General features: G+C 49.6%; 7 protein-coding genes across 7 annotated transcripts; 4 read left to right on the top strand and 3 right to left on the bottom strand.

Moving 5' to 3' along the window:
* Positions 1-889: 889 nt before the first annotated feature.
* N7537_007844 (uncharacterized protein) lies at positions 890-2,170 on the top strand (the record flags this gene model as incomplete). The annotated part of the gene is given in 6 exon segments (XM_056898899.1): positions 890-1,091; positions 1,150-1,289; positions 1,329-1,478; positions 1,504-1,694; positions 1,712-1,797; positions 1,968-2,170. The coding sequence occupies 6 exon segments, from the start codon at positions 890-892 to the stop codon at positions 2,168-2,170; spliced, it is 972 nt and encodes a 323-aa protein (XP_056750975.1).
* Positions 2,171-3,151: 981 nt separating this feature from the next.
* N7537_007843 (uncharacterized protein) lies at positions 3,152-5,880 on the top strand (the record flags this gene model as incomplete). Its single annotated transcript, XM_056898898.1, has 4 exons — positions 3,152-3,244; positions 3,305-3,741; positions 3,790-5,158; positions 5,224-5,880. The coding sequence occupies 4 exons, from the start codon at positions 3,152-3,154 to the stop codon at positions 5,878-5,880; spliced, it is 2,556 nt and encodes an 851-aa protein (XP_056750974.1).
* A 201-nt stretch (positions 5,881-6,081) lies between these two features.
* Positions 6,082-6,755, bottom strand: N7537_007842 (ESCRT-II subunit protein VPS25; the record flags this gene model as incomplete). The annotated part of the gene is made up of 3 exons (XM_056898897.1): positions 6,082-6,194; positions 6,258-6,590; positions 6,650-6,755. The coding sequence occupies 3 exons, from the start codon at positions 6,753-6,755 to the stop codon at positions 6,082-6,084; spliced, it is 552 nt and encodes a 183-aa protein (XP_056750973.1).
* Positions 6,756-6,962: 207 nt separating this feature from the next.
* Positions 6,963-8,202, top strand: trm8 (tRNA (guanine46-N7)-methyltransferase; the record flags this gene model as incomplete). The annotated part of the gene is made up of 3 exons (XM_056898896.1): positions 6,963-7,129; positions 7,264-7,451; positions 7,538-8,202. The coding sequence occupies 3 exons, from the start codon at positions 6,963-6,965 to the stop codon at positions 8,200-8,202; spliced, it is 1,020 nt and encodes a 339-aa protein (XP_056750972.1).
* Positions 8,203-8,592: 390 nt separating this feature from the next.
* On the bottom strand, positions 8,593-11,047 carry N7537_007840 (LIM domain protein; the record flags this gene model as incomplete). The annotated part of the gene is made up of 3 exons (XM_056898895.1): positions 8,593-8,919; positions 8,985-10,924; positions 10,975-11,047. The coding sequence occupies 3 exons, from the start codon at positions 11,045-11,047 to the stop codon at positions 8,593-8,595; spliced, it is 2,340 nt and encodes a 779-aa protein (XP_056750971.1).
* Positions 11,048-11,883: 836 nt separating this feature from the next.
* On the top strand, positions 11,884-13,455 carry N7537_007839 (MCT family MFS transporter; the record flags this gene model as incomplete). The annotated part of the gene is made up of 2 exons (XM_056898894.1): positions 11,884-12,102; positions 12,160-13,455. The coding sequence occupies 2 exons, from the start codon at positions 11,884-11,886 to the stop codon at positions 13,453-13,455; spliced, it is 1,515 nt and encodes a 504-aa protein (XP_056750970.1).
* Positions 13,456-13,588: 133 nt separating this feature from the next.
* Positions 13,589-16,869, bottom strand: N7537_007838 (exosome catalytic subunit DIS3; the record flags this gene model as incomplete). The annotated part of the gene is made up of 2 exons (XM_056898893.1): positions 13,589-16,488; positions 16,539-16,869. 2 exons carry the CDS (start codon positions 16,867-16,869, stop codon positions 13,589-13,591), a joined length of 3,231 nt encoding a protein of 1,076 aa, XP_056750969.1.
* Between the last annotated feature and the right edge of the window lie 43 nt (positions 16,870-16,912).

Raw genomic sequence — 16,912 nt, 5'->3', positions numbered from 1 at the left:
TTGATATTCCCGGACTTTTTTGGTTTACATATTCATTAGTACATAGCAGCTGAAGCATGCATGCATACCGATATTTTTTATAACATTGGAGGTAGCGAAATTTCGCTTTTAGAGCCTGTTGCGTAACTGATCTCATTGTATGCTTGAAGTTGCCTAGCTAACTAAGAGAGAGAGAGATGGCGAGATAATTTTACATCTTCGGCTCAATCTCTACGTCTATATGCCTGTCAATGCTAAGAAGCATACTTTTCATTGCCTATCAGAGTGCCGGGGCCGAGATCGAAATGTGCAATTATAGACATTGAAGATTGTGAATCCTTCCCGATTTGGCCGCGTATCCGACTACAACGGGAAAGGTGTATTTAGCTTCGGAAGCAATGGCATCGCGAGCCAATTCCGAATTATCAATGTCACATGTGAAGGACAAGTAATTCAAATTATAGTAGACGGTTTTTGTAAAGCATAACTCGCAAATGCTTCAGGCTAAAAGCAAAGTCGACGTAGCTGGAAACTCCCAATTATATTTTCACAAAGCGTTGACCAAAGTTCGAGATATGCAAGTTGAGTCTGCATAGTATGAGAAGGAGGGAGATGGACTTTGATATTCGTCTGGGGGAGTTAGTAGATGGTGCTTGGAATACAGTACAGAGACTGTCTGTAGGGAAAAATAACTACAATTCGAGATTCATCTGCCATGAGATGCTTCATATAAAGCCATGGTACACAAATTGTACTTTAAGGTAAGTGATGGCAAGCAAGTGCTGTAGGAACATAGGGATTGACCACACTCTTATCCCCATCGAATAACAGCCTGAATAAGACCTCTTTAAGACACTCTACTCCTTGTTTGCCACAGCTATATGCATGAAGTCTATAAAACCCCCCCACGATGGCCAGTATACTTTCTCGTTCCTTGCCATCACTTCACCCTGGACATCTTTCTCCTTTCACATCTTCGCTGCAAGCTCGTCCATCCATCAGCCATCTGGACAGGATGGAGAAAGCTCGACCACAGTTATCCAAAAGCGACTTTGTCAATCCGAATGTATTGAATACTGCGAACCCGCATCCAGTCTGGGGCTATGCACATGGTGAGTACAGAATATAAGTAATTTGTTCTGGCAATAGCAACATATTAAATCTTCATAGGACCTATTCCAGATAATAACCCTTATTGGAAATTAAAAATGAGCCGACGTGGACGCGTGTCGAGGCGTGAACAGGGGCTTGCTCTTGCCAGTCGTAGGCCACAAGCACCCGTGGTCACCCTGAATGGTCATATCACCTTGGTGTATCATATGAGTTCCTCAATGTTCTATCAAACCTAGGCTAATCAAAATAGTTGTGATATCTCGGTTCATACCGGTCAAATGTGCGGGATCGGTTTCCCTCGCAAAAGCCGTCTCACCACCCATATTCTTTCCTTCCATGCTGGTGCCGGTGCGTACACACATACATATTCAGTTGTTTTGAACTCTGTCAATTCCGAGTTTATACTGATAGTATATATCCTTGGCCGTCCAGGAAAAGATTGCTGGAGATAACGCGATGAAACGCTGGGCGTTGATGGGAGGCTGGCGTGATGCCCTTTATCTTAACGAACCTGGCCCGCAGAACGTTTCCACCTCTCTCCTCGGCTTCTATTGTGATGTGTTGGAGGAAATTGGGTGGGGCGGTGAATTATGCATATACTGGTGACACGTTCTACCAGGCGCACCGATGCTCAGTTTGCTGCAGAGTATGGAACCCAATTTCACCAACCCAGACATCGAGAGTGGCTTGAATCCAGAGACGTAGGTATGCTTCTAAGAATCCAAGAGAAAGTATGTTAACAATATTAAGCTCGGAATCTATCTTCCTCCTGATCAACTAATGTCCTTGACTGCGCCGTCACTAACCCGTGGCGACGACTCCGGAAACTGCTCTAGATACGGACAATCTACCCAAACCGAACCTTTATCTGACAGTGATACCGATTTCAGCCCTGATTTTACATCTGGATCTGGATCTGTACCTGATTGTGTCCAAGTCTGCGTCCGAAGTTGACTCTAAGCCCGAGAACCTAGCGGAGTGGCCATTTGACGCTATCACTGATATATTTACTGGGCTGTATCTACCGTTAAGCGAGTTAGACGCGGTATATGGCCCTATGCCCGAAGAAATGGATTGAGTATGGATAAGGAAGGAAGATTGTAACCAATCAGACTATGGGTGTTTCAAACCTGGTTGATCGCCGTGGCAAGCAATTTCTGAGCGAGTTAGTTGAAATGTGTCTGAGACGCCTCTGGTCTGTCTGATTGAGAGCATAAATCGAATTCAATTTTATTGGCAATCGTTCATCAATACTAGCATTATGAAATGTAATTATAATCATACCTAGTCAGGATCACATATTATGATCGGAAAAGCACATTCTTGCCTGCTTTATCACGCTGGTATGAACGCCTGACTTTTGATCTCATCACTCGTTATTCGACTCCGACCCGCTTTCAACATATCTACCTTAATTGAGGTCGCGTAAAGAAAAAAAATTAGGTAGCTTCTCTTTGATTGAGCGTGTCATCCTTAGTGCAGGGGCCATGCTAATCTTCTCTGTATATTTTCATTTGACCATATGCCCCGAAGGACTATGCGTTCAGTTCAATATAACCTCACTTTGCGGCAGAATTACACCGCCTATTATGTACAAACGAAACTTCCGAAGACATTTGTATACGGAGACCAGTTTTTTTAAATTTTCTAATTTTCTATTCGATATGAAGAGAGTTATCATCAGCCAGAGCTTTAAATGACTATCAGATCAAAAGCTGCGACTGAAATCGCTATCTGGCAGATATAAGTATACCCATACCGAATTTGACTACAATTCAGAGCCAATATTAGAGCGAAATTAGTTTCTTTGATAATACTACATGTATCATAACTTGTAAAAAAAAAGACCAAACCTGAGTCTCCAAATCAGATAGATCAAACTAGATCTATCAGAATTCCAATCTCCACGCGCTGTTGTGCACGTGACCCGGCGTTCCTGACACGCGTGGGCGCGTCCCCGATTGCCTCATTTTGATTCTACACTTGGATGTGACTCTCTTAGAGATATTCCAATCAACGCCCCAGTCTTCAATCGCATAATTTATCCACAATTTTGGCCATGGCAACTGGAAACGGAGAGTCCAAGCTCTTCGAGCAGTGTTGCCTCTGTATTGTATGCTCCAAGGATCTCTCGAGTGACTCCGCAGAGCAGGTAAGTGTTTTCCCGCCATTAGTACAGCTTGGACTAGACTGACAAAATAAAATTGCCTAGCTGGCAACTCTCCTCGAGCAAAATGGCGGCGAGCCTCTGATCGTCGAACCTGGTGCCGAGGTCCCCGATGTGGCCAAGTTCAGCCATTTGATTTCTACCACAATTGACTTTGAAGCCTACGATACTACCTGCGATGCGCTGATCCCTGTGGTCAAGCCACAATGGGTGAATAACTCATTGACGAAGCGAAAATTGGCAAACCCCCGCCAATACAGCCCAGACCCGCGTCTGTTCATGAACGATGTGGTGGTTACCTGCGGCGATATCCCCGAAGGGGATAAGGATGCAATCATAGGTGGTGTGGTTGCGAAAGGTGGATTGTACGCCCCAAGAGTTTCTCAGATGGTTACACACTTGGTGGACCTCACGGCCGATTCCGACAAGGCGCGCATTGTCCAGGCGAAGAAATTGAACGTGAAGATTGTACTGCCGCACTGGTGAGTTTCATGGCACAATAGTTAGAGACCCTCGCTGACTGAGAACAGGTTTGACGACTGCCTTAAACTTGGTCGACGAATTGATGAACGTCCATATACACTTCCAGACCCAGAGATCTTACGCGTGGGTTCTGATACTCCAATCCGATGGCAAGAGAATAAGGATTTGGTCGGTGCGTCGACAATAGACCCGTCTAAGCTACCCGAGCCATCCAGTTTGGCAGATGAATCAGGCCAACGGAATGTCTTCGAAGGGAAGTCTATTATGCTATCTCCGGATCTTGGAATCGGCTCGCATTTGCAGGAATCAATCAAAACTGTCCTGGAACAAGGCGGCGCCACAATGACATCAAATATTGATGGAGCAGATATGTTAATTTGTCGTTACCGAGAAGGATTTGCGTATCGCACGGCATCGCGACTGAACATAGACGTTGGAAACCTCGCATGGCTCTACCGCCTCATGACATTCAACACATATACTTCACCCCTTAGACGACTACTGCACTACCCGATTTCTCGCACTGGTATCCCCGGGTTTGACGGCCTGAAGATCAGTTTGTCCAATTATGTTGGCGAAGCAAGAATCTATTTGGAGAACTTGATCGCAGCAGCAGGTGCAGAATGTACTAAAACCTTAAAGCAAGAAAATACTCATCTGATTACGGCCCATGGAACAAGTGAGAAATGCAATGCAGCGAAGGAATGGGGCCTTGAAGTTGTCAACCACCTGTGGCTGGAGGACAGTTATGCAAAATGGAAGCTACAGCCGGCCTCAAACCAGCGCTACAGCCACTTCCCTCTGCGAACTAATCTCGGAGAAGTCGCAGGCCAGACCCAGCTCGACCGCAATGTTTTAGAACAGGTCTTTTTCTCGTCTGGGGAGACTGTTGCTCATAGCCCACGGCGCGCAATGAAGAGCAAGAACCAAAATATGGTTTCAGTGCAGCCTCCCGCCGAGAAGAAACGGAAGATTGACGAGGATGCCCCGGAGACTTCGCCCGGTACTCCGCAGGGCAATGGCAAGTCACGCCGACCCATCCAAACACCCGCACGAACTCGAATCATGTCCGAGGGCAAAGAAAATGAGACTCCGTCGTCGACTAGTAGCCGCAAGTCAAAAGAGGCGGCAACTGCCCGACTCCATGAGTATGCCCCGGATCTTGCCTTATACGAAAAGGAAAGGAAACGTGTGGGCGGCGTTATCTACGGCGGTAGGCGCAAGTCAGACGAGGGTCGGGTTCAGGAGAACAAGAAGCGTGCCTCGCTTGAAGCTGAGGACGAGAGCGATGGCGAGCAAGCAGTGGAGACTAAACGACTGAAAAAATCTCGGCCACCAATTGCTATGCACCTTTTGATTACTGGCTATCAGAGATGGGTAGGAAAGGGCAACGAGAAGAAAGAGGATGCAGATAAGGTTTGTTTGGCTACTGCAGTTATAAACATGATTAACTCAAGATCTATGTACTAACATTTTCACAGCGCGGCCTTCGAGATCTCGGTATTATGGTGGTCCAAGATGCCCGACGATGCACTCACTTGGCTGCACCCTCGATCTTGCGAACCACTAAATTTGTCAATGCACTCGCATATGCGCCGATGATCGTGAGCACAGACTTCATCACCAGCTGCCTAACGAAGGAGGAATTGCTTGACCCCTCCGATTTCCCTCTGGAGGATAAAGAAGCCGAGAAGAAGTACAATTTCGACCTCTCTTCTGTCACAACAAACGCAAAGAAGAACAAGAATAAAATGCTGCAAGGCTATCGCATCTATTGCGTCGAGGACATTCGAGGTGGATTTGATGCATTCAAATCTATCGTTGAAACAAACGGAGGAGAGTGCATGCTTTTCCGTGGGCGTCTAGCCATAGCGAACCATTCTCGGCGTGAGGAGAGCGACGAGGAAAGCGAAGGGGAAGACGACAACCCTGCCAGCAAGGATGTCTTTCTTCTCAGCAGCGCCGGAGCTAATCACGGTCGAGTCTGGCCTCGATTCCGCCAAGTGGCGCTCGATATCAAGAAAACTCCACGGATTGTCCGAGTTGACTGGCTTCTGGACATGGCCATGTCGCAAGAGACACGTGCCCCCGACGAATACGAGCTGACCGAGGAGATGATCGAGAACGCAGACCAGTAGACTGATACCAAGGTATTGAGTCCACACCCCTCATCCACTGTGAGCTTCCAGCCCAAGAACATGAAATCTGTGTATAAGTTTAGAGTATCGGCGACGTGATTTAACATGTCTTTTAACCTGCACATGAGTAGCGCTTTGTTTTTGTTACGAATAGCCACGATTTATCACATAGAGAAATCCCAGCATTTCCTCTTGAGCTCTTCAAAAGAATTTAACACCCTCCTGGCCCTCACCACCAAAAATCTGCGCCCTGCCTCTCTTAACCAAGACATTCAGCGAGCGCAGCATGACATCAGCATCCATGCCATAGAACTCTGTAGACGGGGATCAGTATAAACTGTAGGCACTATCACTGAAAACCAAAGGCAGAATCTCACCTTGCGACATAGCCTCCTCCCCATGGATCAGCTCATAGACCGTCAGAACCGATCCCCTCTGCCCAGTGCTATCAACCCACTCAACTAACACATCCGCCCACTCCTCAGGCCTTCTCCACCAAATCCACGCAACAGTCTTCGGCCCCTGCCCAGCACCGTTTACCAAGGTCACTGAAGACGACGCACCGCCAGCATCAGAGATCCACTCCGCTCGCCGCCCACCGCCGCCCTCCTCTTCGCTCTTAGTCATCCAGTCGACGACCTCGCGGGCGTCGCGCAGATCGAGGCGCTTGCGCAGGGCTGTGTTGTGGAAGAGCGGGGTTTCAACGGCTTCTATTAGGGAGAGACGGTATTGGCGGTGGTGCCGGCACCAGGACTGGATTAGAGAAGACCACTTCTCGAGCTGCGACTGGCGGGTGGTTGTGTTTGGTTGCGGGGTGAAGAAGGGGGGAAGTTGTAGGTTGGTGGGAAGGGGAAGGGGGGTGTTGTTGTCGTCATATTGGAGGGGGTTAAAGAGTGAAGAGGAAAGATCTAATAGCAAATAGCTCCAATGATATAAGAAAACACACAAAAGTAGACTGTCGAGAAAAGACAAGAAAGTCGAGAGATTCCATGTGGAGTAAAAGGTGGGGCCGGGATTTTCTCAATTTCGACTTCGGTCTTTTCGATTTCTCGACTTCCCCCTCCCCCAGGTTGCTCTTCATAATGGCCACCCAAAACCCACCTGCAAAGCGCGTCAAGCGTGAAGAATACCGTCGCAAAGTACAGGCCCAGCAGGAATCCACCGATGGCTCCGCCATCAAGATGCCGCAGAAGAAATTCTTCCGCCAGCGCGCGCATGCGAATCCCTTCTCTGATCACCGGCTAGAGTAGTACGTATCCTCCTCTTTTGCCTATTCCACGTCAAACTATTCTTTATGGGAATATCCATGGGGTTCTCGAGCTTCACTGGCGACAATTCCTACGCATCCGATCGCGAACATATAGCTAACTAATACTCTAATAGCCCTATCAGCCCCGCGCATATGGACTGGTCATCTCATTACCCTGCATTCGTGGATCCCGATACAAGCAAAACGAACCTCAGCGGAGGGCGCAAGTTGACCAAGGAGGTCGAAGTCGTGGATATCGGATGTGGATTCGGCGGACTGATGGTTGGCCTGGCGCCATTGTTGCCAGATACTCTGATGGTCGGTAAGTACAGCGCAGCGATATTCAATCCCATACATATCTGCACCCATCCGAATTGAGCACCAAAAAAACCAACAACAAAATCACAGGCATGGAAATCCGAATCTCAGTGCTGGAATACCTCAGCTCTCGCATCCACGCCCTGCGCAGCCAACAACAATGTCTCAAGAACAAAGCCGCGAACCCATCATCAACCGAACCCCAAGATGTCTCGACGCAACCCGAAAACACTGAATCAACCCCGGCCCCAGCCCCAGCCAACGACGACGAAATCGGCACGGAGAAACTCTTCCCAGGAAACTTCGAAAACATCACCGCAATCCGCAGCAACACAATGAAGTTCCTCCCCAACTTCTTTGGCCACCACCAACTCTCCAAGATCTTCATTTGCTTCCCGGACCCGCATTTCAAGGCTCGTAAGCACAAGGCCCGTATTATCTCCGAGTCTCTGAACTCTGAGTATGCATTTGTCCTGCGGCCCGGCGGTTTGCTGTATACCATTACCGATGTCGAGGAGTATCACCACTGGGTCCTGCGGCATTTCCTGCATGGCGAGCAGCCGGAGGGTGGGCCTGCTCCTGCTGCGAGCAGTAAGGATCTGTTTGAGCGGGTTTCCGAGGAAGAGCTTGCTCTTGATCCTTGTGTGCGGGTTATGAAGTTTGAGACGGAGGAGTCGAAGAAAGTTACGAGAAATAAGGGAAACAAGTATGTCGCTGTTTTCAGGCGCAAGGCTGATCCTGAGTGGCCTGCTTGAAAAGAGGGGGGATTAGATATCTAATTAGAGAGGTGAATATGGGACCTCGGGAAGTTGTTGGGATGATTCATCTAAATGATACGATAAAAGAGAGGTGTTTTGAGGCGTTTTTTCCCCCTCCCATTCTAAATGCATTGCCAATATCATGCTTATCGCTAACAATCTTCGCTGGCTAACAAAATACACAACATAAAAAAAAAAAACAACACAAAAAGGAACAAACTCCCGAAATGAACCCCAAGAAAATGGTTGTGGGACACATGCAGACAAATCAAGAATCAACTGATGCAACAATCAAACACCGACATCATGCGTGAATCTATCATAAAAGCAGTAATCTCGTTAAAAAAAAATTGTGGTCGTAACCCCTCAAGTAGATGGTGCAGAAGTCTAGCACATTCCAGGCGCTTTAAGACGGATACCTTCACATCTCTCACAGATAGCCAATTGGACCGGACCGCCGATGATACGGCCCTTAGCTGTTCGCTTGGGCTCGCCTTCACGGACGAAGAACCGGCCCTCCGGACCAAAACCATCGCCACACTCATGACAATTGAAGCAGCGCTCGTGCCACTGGCCGCCAATTGCGCTGATGACAACCTCGTCCATGACATGCTGCTTGCAGCCCAGGCACCGTGGTGCGGTACGGCGCGAGTGGCAGTGGAGACACCATGCGAAGCCGTCTTTCTCGACAAAGGGAGTTTGGGAATCGAAGGGCTATATGAAGAGAAATTGTCAGTTGTCTTGCGTGTGGAAGTATCAGAAAGGAAATTCACGCTTACATCACCGCACTCTGCGCAGAAGAAGTGGCCGACATGCCATTCGGCACCACATGCCACGACCACCTCTCCTTCGATAGGGGTCTTGCAGCTCTTGCAACGGGGGCTGAACATCTCATGGAAATCCAGGTGGCAGTAGAACCGTGGCACACGGGCCTCTTGATCATGAGCCTCAGTTGTTGCTAGTCTCTCATCTCTGCTGGACTCCGGTTCTTGGTAGAAAGCCACGCATTCGAGAGCTGTGTGGCAGTGAAAACAGGTAAAGCACTCGGGGTGGAATCGACATCCGCCAGCCGTCACAATTTTTCCGGAAATGGAAAGCGTACATAGCTCACAGCTTGCAGTTGGAACACCAGATCGTGTATAGGGCGAGTACCAACGGCTCTGCGAACCAGATCCCTGCTGTTTTGGGAAGGCCTGTTTAGTTGGGCTGCTTCTCGTCGGCTGGGGCTCCGGTCTGGTCGGTTGCTTGGAAGGAGCCTCTATCTCGGAGATAGTGGGTACTTTGATGTCCGGGACATTGATCACGGGGATAGGAGGTGGCTCGGAGACTTCGATTGTCGGAGCTGAGACTTCAATAGTAGGTGCTGCCACTTCAATCACGGGTAGGGTTGGGCGATCAGGCTTCGGCTGATCAGCTGGTTTCCATGTTTGGTCAAAGCTCACGATTGGGCGTCCAACTCGATCGCTGACCGCTGAAGGCATTGGTAGCTTTTCGCTGCGATCTCCTCGTCTTTTGCTGGTAGCTGCACGGATATCGTCACTACGTCTCTCCCTTACATCCTGGGTGGCGACAGGTTCATTCTTTTCTTTAGAGGGAGGAGTCGGAGTAGCACGCTCGTTTCTAGTGTAACCCGCGTTGTTCGACTGAGTCGGAGGAGTAGTGCTGTCATTTCGAGTGTAGCCGGCGTTACGCGACTGAGTGGGAGGGTTCTTGTGAATTTCAAACCGGGAGATTTTATCCATGATAGGGCTGCTGTGGGCTCTATTCTGCAGCCAAGGTAACGGCCTAGGAACACGCCCCAGAGCGTTACGCGGTTTGTTCTTCAAGGCTGACGAGTCAGACTTGGAGAAGTCTGGCTTTGCTTCGGGTTCCTTTTGAGTATCAACGGGCTCTTCGTAAATTTGGTCGTTAGGGTTTCTGAAAATCCCTTTAGATGAATCACTGCTGACGGTCCGTGGTTTCAGGGCAATAGGCGGCTCGGCTTCCTCGTCAGGTAGTTTAAAGTTGACTTTGAGATTCTTCTTCGATGGTCCAGCCAGAGATGATCGTTTCCGAATCGACTCCGGGCTTGAGTTACCATCAGAGGAGACACCTGAGCCTGTTGACTGGCTGAATCTATTGGTTGAGGGATTAGATCCTCGCGAATCATTTCGGGCAGGGCTCTGGTTGCCCCTCTTGGCATCGGGGTTTTGGTATGGCGCATAAGGGTTTTTGAAAGCTTGACCAGGGTTCTGGTGCATCCAAACTAATTCTGTGGCCTCATCCTGGGCTGCTTGGTGAAGACCGACATCGTCCTGGACATCCATTTTCTGCAAGGCATCTCGTAGTGACCGTGCCTCTTCCTTTTCGTGTCGTCGTTGACCATTTTCACGATAGGACAGAGCTGGAGATGCCGGGATAGGAATGGTCCGTGCATGGATTTGTGCTGGAAACACGTTCTTTCGGATTGAGTGCGTGCGTGGCTCTTGAGCTAAAGGACGACCCATTGCGCTGCCGCCAGGCACATGGGAATTCGCCCGACGATGGGACATTGCACTGCCTGATCGTCGGTGATCTATAATTTCATCTTCGGCTGGGGCATGCATGGAGAACGCCGAGGATGCCCTTGGCGGAAGGCTATCAGGCAGATCGCTTGTTGATGTGGCTGCCCTACCTGGGTATGGGCGAGATCCTGTCGGGCGGGCAGGACGATTTGCCCGCAAGTCCTTCAAGTACGTTGCTGTTGACTCATATCAGCTCCGAGTCACCCAACATCAAAGAATCACTTACAAACTTGATCATTGGACATGAAGGATGGACCAGGAGGTGAAACCTTCCTCTGGCCAGTGGTATGTTTATGCATCATGGAGTTGCAAGGATCAAGGATGTGAGGAGATATACGGATAAGTACAGGAAAGAGGGACCATGAACTAAGATGAGAAGAGTCTAGTTGCGATCTACACTTGACGGTCTGAGCTGGCTAGCGTCATTGGGCTGGTCCCCTCCCAAACAAACCCCTAGGGCCCGTCGCGAGGCAACGGATGACTCAGCATATATACTCCTATCTGTCGATAAGGGTTTGATTATAATTAACCCTATCAAGCCCTATATTGGACAAGATAGGTGCATATTCAAATATATATCGGATAGTCAATACTTGACAGAGAATCCGCCCTATGGAGACATGTCTCTATTTAAGCTAAGACATCCATTCCTCAAACCTTGGAATGACTCAAAATCCCCCACATCTGCCCAACTGAGATGCGACTGGATTCTCTCCGCATCGGCTTCTCGGCACAAGATTCCCCACAGCCAAGTAACGCTAGCACCTCGACTGAGAACTGCACAGCTACACAGATAGCTGGATGTCAGTGTCTTTCATTGGTCAAATATCGCCGAGTGGAAATGATAAACCACGAGGCTGGCCATCCTTCCTCTATACGAACAATATTCCTCCCATGGTTGGATTCGGCATTCAGTCCGATAATCCGATAATCCGAATAGTCCGAGGACTCCAATTATGACCAATTGATAATCTGATCGAAATCTAGTCCTTTTTTTTTTTGTTAGCGTGAGAACTTAAGTCTCTTGCTTCTTTTCACTACAAGGTACATTCCATGACGTGACGAAAACGGCAACCGGTTTCGGTTTCATTAAAAGAAAATCAAAAGAACAAGCTGGGCTTGTATCTGAGCTATCATGGCAGATAATGTGCCAATTGATATCATTCGTTCCCACCAAGACGATGTAGACCGAGAGAGCGCAAAACAGGAACAGAAGTTGCATCCAAAGTCGGCACCACTTGACGTCGATGAAGATGAAAAATATAAGCGCGATATCGCCCCGGATGGTGGCTATGGCTGGGTCTGTGTCGCCTGTGTTTTCTGGATAAATGCGCATACCTGGGGTATCAATAGCGTGAGTCACATATCTTCGCCTTTTCACTGCTATTTTACTAACAGGCCTAATATCTAGAGCTATGGAGTCTTTCTGAGCTATTACCTCTCAAACGACGTATTCCCCAACACATCTGCTCTATCGTACGCCTTCACAGGCGGCTTGAGTATCTCTTGTGCCCTTCTAGTGGCCCCATTAGCCACCCACATGATCCACAAATGGGGTGTACGACTTGTACTCAACCTGGGCGTCTTCTTCGAAACCCTCTCTTTAATAGGGTCCTCATTCGCAACGCAGAAATGGCACATCTTCCTTAGCCAAGGTGTCTGTTTCGGCTGGGGCATGGGCTTCCTCTTCGTGGGTAGCGTCGGCATCACCCCGCAATGGTTTGACAAGCACCGCGGAGTAGCGATGGGCATTAATGCCGCCGGATCTGGTCTCGGCGGCCTGATCTATTCCCTCGCAGTGGGCGCTATTATCCCGCGCTACGGGTTGGGCTGGGCGTTCCGCATTTTGGGTATCATTTCCTGCGTCGTGAACCTGGTCTGCTGTAACTTGCTCCGGGATCGCAATAAGGCCGTCGGCAGTAGATTCACGGCTTTCCATCTACCCCTCCTACGTCGCCCGGAGTTTCTGCTTTTCCTCGGATGGGGTGTGTTCAGTATGCTCGGCTATGTGGCGCTGTTGTTCAGCGTTGCTAACTTCGCCCTCTCCGTTGGTCTCTCGTCGCACCAGGGGAGTATTGTCTCAGCGCTGCTCAACCTCGGTCAAGGTCTCGGCCGTCCGTTTGTTGGCATGTTCAGTGACCGGCTTGGCCGCATTAATATCGCCACTCTCCTCACTTTCCTCTGCGGTTTATTCTGTCTCGCCATCTGGACTTCCGCTGATAGTATGGGTGTGGTATGCTTCTTCGCTGTTTTGGTTGGCACTGTCGCAGGCACATATTGGGCTACTGTTTCCCCCGTTCTGGCGGAGATTATTGGTATCCGAGACCTCCCTTCCGGCTTAAGCATCACCTGGCTCACGCTTGTTGCGCCTTGCACTGTCTCAGAGGCTATCGCCCTTCAGCTCCGCAGCCATGATATTGGTGGCGAGACTTCATATCTCCGCGTTCAGTTATTTACTGGATTCATGTATTTTGGTGCTTCTTTATGTTTGTGGGTCGTCCGTGGTTGGAAAGTTGGCGAGTTGGAGCGTGCTAAGGGACGCCGTGATTCTGCCCAGCCAAGCCCGTTGACTGGAACTCATGATGGAAACGAGAAGCAAGACCAACCTACGACTATTTCACCGGCCTTGCAGGCCACTGGAACGGATGCTCCGTTATGGGCCCCAGTCAGCTTGGTTCGCAGAATGATCACTTTGAAAAAGGTTTAAATATAATTGCATAGAGCAGAGTACAGATATGGCAGACAAAATGAACATACAAAAATAGACAATCGTCTGTCATTCATTTGATTTGAACGCCGTTTTAATACTAGATCTAATCTACATGGATGTAGTTTTTGCCTCATGCCTCCGTAACCAGAATTCGGACCCTTCTCTTGCCAGCACCACGACCCTCTTCCTTGACGGAGCTGACATTGACACGGACCTTTTGGAAGAGTTCAACAGTCACACTGCGTTCCTTCTCCGGGTGACCCTTCTCTTCCACGCGAAGGGTGTATTCCTCGCTATCAAACTCCGTGGTCCGGTGAGGAGCTAGCTCCCGTCTCTCGGCGACAGAACGAGCTCCAGATTCACCGGGCAGGACGAAGTCCTCCAGACGAACGACACCTTCAATGCCGAAGCGGGGAACGAAAATGACAACACCGTTCTCGAACACGCGCATTACGTATCCTTCTTCTTCAATACCCGCATCAACACCATCGGCGGCCATCTTCTCCCCACGAGCCTTGAGAGCTTGACCGACGTAGTATTCAATACTAGCGCGGCCGGCATGTTGTGCGTTGCGGTGACGGACGTTGATGTTGCGGCAGATGTCTTCAAGCTTGTTGCGGGTGCTGACACCCTCGATGACTGCGTGTCCATCCTCGCCTTCATACCCAATGGCAGAAGCCAATTGGCGGTGAACCATCAGATCGGCATATCGTCGAATGGGCGAAGTGAAGTGGGTGTAGATGGGTGAGGCGAGACCGTAGTGACGGAATTCAGATTCGGTAAAGGCGCCCGCGCAGAAGTATTCGGCAGAGGTCATGCAACGGGTCGCCAAGATACGGACCAGGGTGTTGAAGAATGGGTTCTTGGGATCGACGCAGCGGTCCAAGGAATCAGCCAGAGCTCGCGAGCTGGAAACATCAAGTTCCATGTTCCGCTTCTTAGAGAGTTGGTTTTGGAGGTCCTCGAAATTCTGAGGCGGGGGAGTGGCGTGTCGACGCAGCAAGGCAGTCTGAGAAAAGGACTCGTAGACCTTTGAGCCAACAGTGATGTTGGCGAGAAGCATGAACTCCTCGACCAAGCTATTAGTGTCAAGCATAGCCTTAGTCTTGACGTCCGTCAAAGGATCGCCCACTTCGTCACCCTCAGACTCAATGCGGACTTCCGGGGAGGCAAGGTTCAAGGCACCAGCGTCCATACGCTTCTGACGGAGAACCTTGGAGAATTTCAAGAGGGTGCGCATGCTTTCGGTCAGCTCATCCTGCTGTGATTTGTCGTCAATGCGTAATTGAGCTTGTTCGTAACTGAATGCTTCCCGGGAGCGAATGACCGACTTGGTGAAATTCGAAGACACTATCTCGGCATCAGGTGTAATCTCCCACAGAACCGAGAAGGCATATCGTTCAACATAGGGCTTGAGAGAGCACAGGTCTGTGCCAAGAAGATGCGGGAGCATGTCGATACGCTTATCGACTAGGTAAACAGTGGTTCCGCGAACACTGGCCTCGAGGTCCATTGGGTTGTTGGGCTTGACGAAATGCGACACATCCGCAATGTGGACACCAACCTCAAAGTTTCCATTTGGCAGGAGACGCGCGTGAAGTGCGTCGTCAATATCCTGACAGCCAGGTGGATCGATACTGCAAATAAGCAAGTCTCGAAGATCTTTCCGGCCGTTCCAGCCCTTGTCTTCCTTCGAGACAGGGACCTTCCAATCATGTCCTTCAGATGGAAGGCAGTCCAGTACAGACTTCGGGAACGGCTTGTACTGCACGTCGTATTCAAGCAAGAGAGCCTCGGTTTCGGCGCCCTTGGTTTCGAGCTCTCCCAGAGACCGAATGAAGTGACCAGTAGGGTATCTCGAATCGCGGTCCCAAGAATCAATGGTGACAAGAATACGCTGACCGAGAATCTCGCTAGCCTGTCTTGTGCGTACTCTGATCTTCGGGATACGCTTATCCATAGGCAGTAAGAAAACGTTTTGTTGCCGTCTGCCAGAGGCCTGTGAGCCGGTAGAATTCGAGTCAACATGACCAACATATTGACGCCAGCTGCGCTTGATCACACCAACAACCTTGGCAGTAGGTTGTGGCTTGCCATCCGAGTTTTTGCCATGGGCCTTTTTGACTTCTTCCTGGAGAGCTTTGCGTTCTCTATCCGTCACCACAGCCTCGGTCTCCTCAGTATCAGGGTTATCATTACGGGTCACGGCCTCCTCATCCACAATCTTAGTCGAAGGGCTCTTCCACTGGTCCTTTGGTAGTACTTCGACCACGACAGAATCGCCTGCAATAGCGCGGTTACTGTTATCACGGCCCAAAATGAGAAGAGGCTTATCGAAAGCTGCGGTCTTGACGGAGGCTTCCAGGTAGTTGTAAGGAGAAACATTGAACACTCCTTGGTGTAATGTTCCGGCTCGCAGGCCAGTCGTGAGTTTTGACATTGAGAAGTATTCTGGGTAGAATAGTTCCCCGCGAGCTGTTTCTTTGGCATCTCGCGCATCCTTTGACTCGCTGATCATATCCAGCAACATTTCGGACCCCTCCAAACCGGAGACATAGTCGGATAGCGACAAGGCCGTCACATTTTCTTCCTTACATTTCCGGAGGTTCTCCTTGTCATCAGTTACGACCACAATTGCTGGAATCACCTTCTCTTTCTTTCCCTTCTTCGCTGATTGTTGCAGGTGGGAACCGTACCAGCTTGCCACCATGCGCACAGCGCGATCGTTCCTGTCGTTGATTGTTTCCTCCGGACCTCTCCGAACATGAGTTTCTCGGCGGAACTCATTGAAAAATAGGTAGAAGCGCTTTTCGTCTGACTTGACGAGGGCCAGAAGACGGTTGTAAAGTGGCAGTGATCGGTTTCTCAATTCCTCGAGGACGGTTTGGAGGACAATCACATCGTAAAAGGCCCCGGTGTGCTCGAAAAGATCCATTCCATTAAGCAGCGCATTTGTATCTGGAACAAGGTAGTGGCCTCGCGGGAATGCTGTTGTGCCGGCGGGGCGATCGGATAGGATGAACGGCGCAACTGTTTCGCATTAGCAACTCGCTTGACCATCACCGTGATAAGTTCCTTACTGTTTCCATTGGCGTCGGCTGGCGCAATCGTCGGGCATTGTGAGCAGAGCTTAGAAGAGCAAGGAATATCTTCTCTCAAATAGAGCTCACGGACAATCTTTTGCACCTTTCCACTTTTTGTGGACCTAACGAAGACCTTGCTAGTAACATTTGCGGCCTGCGGGTTAGCAGACAAGTCTCTCCTTAAACTCTTCATTGCGACGATACGATTCCACCGTCTAGCAGTTGCTAAATCTGTCAGAACCTGTGTGTCTTGTGAAAGTTCCGAGGTGAGAGTCTTGGCGGAAGAAAGGTTATCGCTGATTATCGCGATAACTAGCTGAGTCAGCATACGGGCTCGTCACTTTGGGGTCGAAAGATGCCATTTGATTGCT

Source organism: Penicillium hordei, assembly GCF_028827395.1.
Source record: "Penicillium hordei strain IBT 12815 chromosome Unknown utg000004l_segment0_segment0, whole genome shotgun sequence".
NCBI lineage: Eukaryota > Fungi > Ascomycota > Eurotiomycetes > Eurotiales > Aspergillaceae > Penicillium > Penicillium hordei.
This window is presented reverse-complemented; position numbering and strand designations above follow the sequence as displayed.